This window comes from Melanotaenia boesemani, chromosome 11, assembly GCF_017639745.1.
Source record: "Melanotaenia boesemani isolate fMelBoe1 chromosome 11, fMelBoe1.pri, whole genome shotgun sequence".
In the NCBI taxonomy this organism is placed as follows: domain Eukaryota; kingdom Metazoa; phylum Chordata; class Actinopteri; order Atheriniformes; family Melanotaeniidae; genus Melanotaenia; species Melanotaenia boesemani.
This window is the reverse complement of record NC_055692.1, coordinates 34,260,456-34,267,823: the sequence shown is the minus strand read 5'-3', so window position 1 is coordinate 34,267,823 and position 7,368 is coordinate 34,260,456. Positions and strand designations below refer to the sequence as shown.

The 7,368-nt window shown below is 38.7% G+C and overlaps 1 protein-coding gene across 2 annotated transcripts; it reads left to right on the top strand.

The window, feature by feature from the left end:
- The first annotated feature begins 1,778 nt into the window (after positions 1-1,778).
- LOC121649249 (serine/threonine-protein phosphatase 6 catalytic subunit-like) lies at positions 1,779-7,216 on the top strand. Of its 2 annotated transcripts, XM_041999917.1 has the most exons (6): positions 1,779-1,904; positions 2,902-2,942; positions 3,103-3,160; positions 3,255-3,388; positions 6,062-6,271; positions 6,488-7,216. In XM_041999917.1, exons 4-6 carry the CDS (start codon positions 3,347-3,349, stop codon positions 6,734-6,736), a joined length of 501 nt encoding a protein of 166 aa, XP_041855851.1. In that variant the 5' UTR covers positions 1,779-1,904; positions 2,902-2,942; positions 3,103-3,160; positions 3,255-3,346; the 3' UTR covers positions 6,737-7,216. The 2 variants fall into 2 exon arrangements, with proteins under 2 accessions (XP_041855851.1, XP_041855853.1); XM_041999919.1 differs by lacking the exon at positions 2,902-2,942.
- Positions 7,217-7,368: the final 152 nt, after the last annotated feature.

Genomic DNA, 7,368 nt, shown 5'->3' with positions numbered 1-7,368 from the left:
TTCCTGTACTGTCTGCTTGGAAGCAAGCGTCTGTGGCTCCCACCGGAAGTAGTGAAAGCTCATCTGCCACCTGAGTTTGCTGCTTTCTCCGACACACAGGTGGTACTTGATTGCACAGAGATCTTCTGCCAGACACCATCCTTTCTCCTTCTGTAGAGTGAAGCCTTCTCCACCCAAACAAAAAATTATTTGACTCTTATAGGTTGTTTTCTTGTTTCAGCAAGTTACACATTTTCTTTAAGTAACATGTTAGATGATATATTATGTTAGAAAACTAAGATTACCTTTTAAACTGTAGCCCAAAACAGTCCACGTGTGAGGAGGGATTTTTCAGTTTCCAACTTGCTAGTAGCAGGATGAGTGAGAAGTTCTAAGCCAAAAAATAGAGTGCCCTCTAGTGGATGTTTTAAGCATTACATACTTCAACCAAGTTGTAGAGATGACCCAAACAGGTTGAGTTGAGTTCAGCGCATTTTCCATTAAGATATTGTAACTCAAAATGTGCTCTGCAAAATGGTTGAGCAGGACATTAAAGGGTTAACAAGGCTCGATCCTAAGCACCAAGTAGATGTTTCAGTTTAGTGTAGCAGAGGGAATATGTTGTGTGTGCATTATAAGGTCCATACAACCTCACCAGGACCAGATGAGATATTTTAGCTTTACTTTTGTCCTGTAGGATGATGTAATCCAAAATCTTTTCTCACATTCTTGACGTGTAAAAGGGGCCGTGACACTTTTTAACTGTGCTACATGCTAATTTCACTGATGCCAGTGGGATTTATTTTACATTGTTTTATTTCAGAATCTGTATAAAAATGGAAAGGGAAGCTTTTCTGACTAAATGACACCTCAACCATGAACGTTGTGTGATATTGTTTTTTTTTTCACTGGTGTCTCACTGAGGATCAGATATCATCTCTGTTTTTATAAAGGTCTTTCTAGTTCCTTTGGCCTGCTTTGTGAGAGATTTGTGAGGTCAGTTAGCATATTTTTACTATTTATTAATCCATACACAACCCAAGAAAAGACTTCCTAAAATCCTCTGGATTGGTGCCGGATCCCATCATAGTTGGCACAGAATCAGATCAGCTGGGTCCACATACTACAGAGCACCGTCATAGCATTTCATTTTGCTCATAATTGTAAGAAAAAATTATGTGATGAGAGAAGTCCGATGTCCTAGTAATTGTGATTTTAATGTTGTTTTCTCTGAGGTCTGAGTGTTTGTCTTGAGGTTTTATAGTTATGGTCTCACAGTGGGTACGGTGTATGGATGGATGCCACGTCAAGCTTAAGTACATCAGAGTCCGACACACAGGTGGTACTTCATTGCACAGAAATCTTCTGCCAGACACCATCCTTTCTCCCTCTGCAGAGTGAAGTCTTCTCCACCTATAAGTCCCATTCCACATTCAAGGCGATGATTGGTATGGCCCCATGGTGCCATTACCTTTGTGTCTGGACTATATGCTGGATCCATGAACGATCGTGAAATTCCATTGAGCCGTGCATCGAGCCAATTGTCCTGCTTTACTCCTTTTTTAGGCAAAATACTTTTTTGTTTTTGTTTTTGACTGACAGTTTGACATCTACGAAAACTGATTAGTAGAAATTCCAGGCTGCTTCCAATAACAATCAAGCACACTAGGAATTTTTACAATACATAAATACACACATACATATAATAATAAAAACTTTGAGGACTCTTACTGATTTATTTAATTACTTACTCCAGCTTGTGTGAAAGTTTGAAAGGACAACATAGAAACCGGTGCGGAATTCAGATGAAGTGTTACAGGAAGTTGCGCATGACAACTATTCATGGTACAATGGCGCCTCTAGATTTGGATAAATACGCGGAGATTGCTAAACAGTGTAAATATCTCCCAGAAAATGACCCCAAGGTAAATGTGACATTTGAGAAGTATTTTAGCTAAAGATGTATCCTTAGCTTATAATTGTAAAACTAGCTCTGTACTGTTTTGTATTGTAACAGCCTAACTAGGGAACGTTAGCTTCTGCTAGCTACTGATGCTAGCCTGCTGTCTTAGGAAGTCAAAACAGTCCAGCAAATATTTTATGTGATCTTCTATAAACACAGTCCGAACCAAATATCCCCAAAGATTTATGAAAGCAAGGATGAGACTGATCTGTTCGGCTACGTTATTTTCCAGTAATAATCTTAATAGCTATAAGATATAGCTAACGTTAATAGTGACTTGATGACGCTAACTATTTGGGTTTTAGATGCTTGTGAAGGACAACTTGAGAGGCTCATATGGAATATACCCAGCAGCCCTCGTGCCTTGATTTTATTTTAGGAGCTCATAATGCCATAACATTATCTTAAGCTTTAAACGATTGAATTTAAGCATTTTTTGTCACACTTTAACAAGTTAAGCATATTTTCTTGCAGACGGCTTTCTGGTTTCATTAACCTTTTGTCTAGGGTGCTTTTTTCCTCACAACGTGAAACAGAATAAATAAGATAGACACTGGTGTAACCTTGGAGTCAGACAGTCAGTGTGAGCCACCGACTGATCAAAGTTTAAAACAAAATGTCATGTGCTGAGCTGCTCTGTTGGGCCACTATGAATGACTACAGATGTACCAGATTATCAGATCACAGTGGCTCTGTTGCTGCCCCCGCTTGGCATCTCCATGTCTTTGTGGTCATATAAAAAGGGTAGAATCTGTGACTGTTAAAACTTAACTCCTTTCTTTACTAATTTTTATAGACTTGATCCTAAACTTTTTATTAGATTAATCCCTTCTGGCTTGTCAGATGAGCACCACCCTTCATATTCGATATGCAAAGGAAATATTACACATTTCATTCAGTGAAACAGTATTAGTTTATTCTTCCCAAACTCTGAACTTTAATGAGTTCGTCCAAAACAGTTTCTACTCCTGTAACGGTGTGTGGAGACATTCATGGACAGGTAAAAATGTCTTCAAACATCTTAATATTTCCTCTTTTGATGTGATGGGTTTTACATTGTACAAGATCTTTACCTGCTTCTGTGTTTTTCTTTTTTTTTTTACTGTATTGTACAAATTCAGTATAATTTCCACACTGAATTGTGATGTGTTTTTTCACAGTTTTGTGATCTTTGCAAGCTCTTCCGAACTGGCGGCCAGGTCAAATTACATCTTCAGGGTTTGTTTTTTTTTCAGTTTGAACTTACGTAGGACTCTGCTTTCCAGGATGGTATTTTGGGACAGCATCTTTAACAAGCCTCTGCTGTCTGTAGGGTGACTTTGTAGATGGAGGATATTACAGCTTGGAGACATTCACCTATCTGCTGGTACTGAAAGCCAAATGGCCTGAGCGCATCTCTCTTCTATGTGGAAACCACGAGAGTTTGATATGTTCACCGTTGCAGCTGTAAGTAAAAATTAATACAATATGCTCTTGATATGTTTTTGTTTAAGTTGTTGTATCCTGATAAATAATCCGTGCTAATGCATTGAAATTCTGGTACTAGAAGCATGTCTTGTTATTTTCAATTATTGCATGGGCTGTATTCAAGATGTCTTAATGTTCTCTCCAAGACAAAAACATTGTAAAATTTTCTTTTGTGTACTTTTTATGTTATTAGGTCACTATTAACAAAAATAAAAATAAACATTTTTGATAAACCCTCCTGTTTTTTAAATATAGGTCTCTACCAAATGGTTGAGATGTAGCTTTATGGTAAAGCTAACTTAAACATTATTATAAATGTATAATAGTCATTATATGATCTTTTAATACCTACAAATATTATTATACTATTTATAAATATCTGTAATGCCTTTGTTTTATGTAAAGCACTTTGAATTGTCCTGTTCATGAAATGTGCTGTACAAATAAACTGCTAACTAAGTTGAAACGAGATCCAGGGTGCCAGTAGTCCTCCATGGCCGGGAAGTCGAAAACACCCATCAAAAGTAGCATAGCCAGGAAGTCTTCAGTCTCATTAGAGTTAGTCTTGATTGGCTCCCCCAACTCCTGGGCAGAGTACAGATTGGTTTGATGAGCAATATGTTGAATCATCTCATCATTGAAGAGCATTTTGAAATACTGAAAGGGTGTCTTGACAGCATCAAGGGGTGCAAAACTGGAATCAGGAACCTGGAATTCCTCAATATCTACATGCTTCCAGATTCTCCTGGCGTCTTTTTCTTTCTTTTCTGACATTTTCTTCTTCTTTGAACCTGGGGTTGACCTAGGCGTGTCATCCAGCTCTTCCATGACTATTTTTAGGGTATTTTTACCTTTTTTCTTCCTCTTAGCAGATGTGCTCGTGGAGGGCATCTCTTCCTCATCTATAGATTTAGTGGAAAGATCCCCAACCACCTCTGCTTGTTTGGGCAGATAATCAGGATCCCCAATCATGTCATCATCATTATCACTCAAATCAGCCTCAGAGTCTGAGGATCTTTTGGTACAAGGGCCAGGAAATTCCATGGCCTTGAACCATAAAATGATTTAGTATCCATCTTTTATTTGTAAAACACAAAATAAGAAAAAGGGGGAAGAGATACACCATTATATATAAATGTCAGCATGTTTGTTAGATAAATGCAACAATCATACTCGGGCGGCTGTAGCTCAGGAGGAAGAGCAGTCGTCTTTCAACCGGAAGGTAGGCGGCTCGATTCCAGGCTTCCACTAACTACATGTCGAAATGTCCTTGGACAAGATACTTAACCCCATGTTGCCTCCCGATGTTCCTATCGGGGGTGTGTGTGTGTGTGTGTGAATGTGATAAATAATGTAAAGCACTTTGAGTGGTTAAACTGACTGGAAAAGCGCTATATAATTACAAGTCCATTTACCATATTAAAAAGTTTACGTGTAATAAATCTATAATTGTAACATAACGTGTATAAAAAGAAGTGTTTTTATTCCATAGAAAATAGTTAATTTTATTGAAATTAGCATAATTTCACTAAACTGTTACCAAACGGTTGAGTTGTCACTCCACGCCAAAGTTTACCATAAAGTGACAACTCAACCGTCTGGTCGAGCACATTTTAAAAAAATTATTTGACTCTTATAGGTTGTTTTCTTGTTGCAGCAAGTTACACATTTTCTTTAAGTAACATGTTAGATGATATATTATGTTAGAAAACTAAGATTACCTTTTAAACTGTAGCCCAAAACAGTCTACGTGTCAGGAGGGATTTTTCAGTTTCCAACTTGCTAGTAGCAGGATGAGTGAGAAGTTCTAAGCCAAAAAATAGAGTGCCCTCTAGTGGATGTTTTAAGCATTACATACCTCAACCAAGTTGTAGAGATGACCCAAACAGGTTGAGTTGAGTTCAGCGCATTTTCCATTAAGATATTGTAACTCAAAATGTGCTCTGCAAAATGGTTGAGCAGGACATTAAAGGGTTAACAAGGCTCGATCCTAAGCACCAAGTAGATGTTTCAGTTTAGTGTAGCAGAGGGAATATGTTGTGTGTGCATTATAAGGTCCATACAACCTCACCAGGACCAGATGAGATATTTTAGCTTTACTTTTGCCCTCTAGGATGATGTAATCCAAAATCTTTTCTCACATTCTTGACGTGTAAAAGGGGCCGTGACACTTTTTAACTGTGCTACATGCTAATTTCACTGATGCCAGTGGGATTTATTTTACATTGTTTTATTTCAGAATCTGTATAAAAATGGAAAGGGAAGCTTTTCTGACTAAATGACACCTCAACCATGAACGTTGTGTGATATTGTTTTTTTTTTTCACTGGTGTCTCACTGAGGATCAGATATCATCTCTGTTTTTATAAATGTCTTTCTAGTTCCTTTGGCCTACTTTGTGAGAGATTTGTGAGGTCAGTTAGCATATTTTTACTATTTATTAATCCATACACAACCCAAGAAAAGACTTCCTAAAATCCTCTGGGTTGGTGCCGGATCCCATCATAGTTGGCACAGAATCAGATCAGCTGGGTCCACATACTACAGAGCACCGTCATAGCATTTCATTTTGCTCATAATTGTAAGAAATAATTATGTGATGAGAGAAGTCCGATGTCCTAGTAATTGTGATTTTAATGTTGTTTTCTATCAGCTGATGGACGGGCAGATCCTGTGCATCCACGGCGGCCTTTCTCCAGACATAAAAACTCTTGACCTAATTCGAACCATCAAGCGGAACCAGGAGATCCCCCATAAAGGAGCTTTTTGTGACCTGGTGTGGTCAGACCCTGAGGACGTGGACACTTGGGCCATCAGTCCCAGAGGAGCTGGCTGGCTTTTTGGTGCAAAGGTCACAAATGAGGTAAGCTGCAAGAATTACGTGCAGTTTGAATATAAGTGCTTGTATAAAAATTACAGGACATCGACAGCTGGATTTCTGAGGTCTGAGTGTTTGTCTTGAGGTTTTATAGTTATGGTCTCACAGTGGGTACGGTGTATGGATGGATGCCACGTCAAGCTGAAGTACATCAGAGTTGCACAGGCTTCAAATAATAGTTGTTTGTTTTTTTATCTGCAGTTTGTTTACATCAACAACCTGAAGCTGATCTGCAGGGCACATCAGCTCGTCCATGAAGGCTACAAGTTCATGTTTGATGAGAAGCTGGTAACAGTGTGGTCGGCTCCCAACTACTGCTACCGCTGCGGCAACATTGCATCCATCGTGGTCTTCAAAGACGCTAGCACAAGAGAGCCAAAGCTCTTCAGAGCAGTGCCTGATTCTGAAAGAGTCATCCCACCCCGAACAACAACACCTTACTTCCTGTAAACACATTAAGCTGTAGTAGCTAACATTTGGTCAGTGCACAGATACTGACTGGGACAGAGGCATTTGTCAACCCTTATCAATTTTGTCCATTGCATTTAGAGTATTTACAGTGTGTATTGTGGTGCCAACTGTCAGTTGTTATTCCTGCTCTGTGCATTTAATGCCATTATGCTGCAGCTTTAGTCACACTGACACATAACAGCAAAGTAAGGTTGCCGAGCACCACCACTGTTGTATTAAAAGGACTGAAATCAGATGACCCTTTTAAATGATCATATTTATAAATCTTCATCCTGCCAGACAGTTAAAGTTCACCACAAAGCAAAATTCACACACAGTGTTGTATAGACTGATCTATTTTATATTGTAAGATTACGTGAAGAGGTGGATATAAGATGAAAACACTTCACAAGTTAGAAATTCTTAAATCTGACAAGTCCCAGTTAAACAGTCATTGTTATCTTATAAATATATAAACCTGAAAGTTGATGTGTAAAAATGTTCTCTTCTTTTCTTTTTTGTTGTTAGACTATTCAGTTTCATACATCCTACGGTGGTGTGGTGGTTAGCATCGCAGCAAGAAGGTCGCTGGTTCGAATCTCGGCTGGGGGGGGGTTCGAACCTTGAGGGTG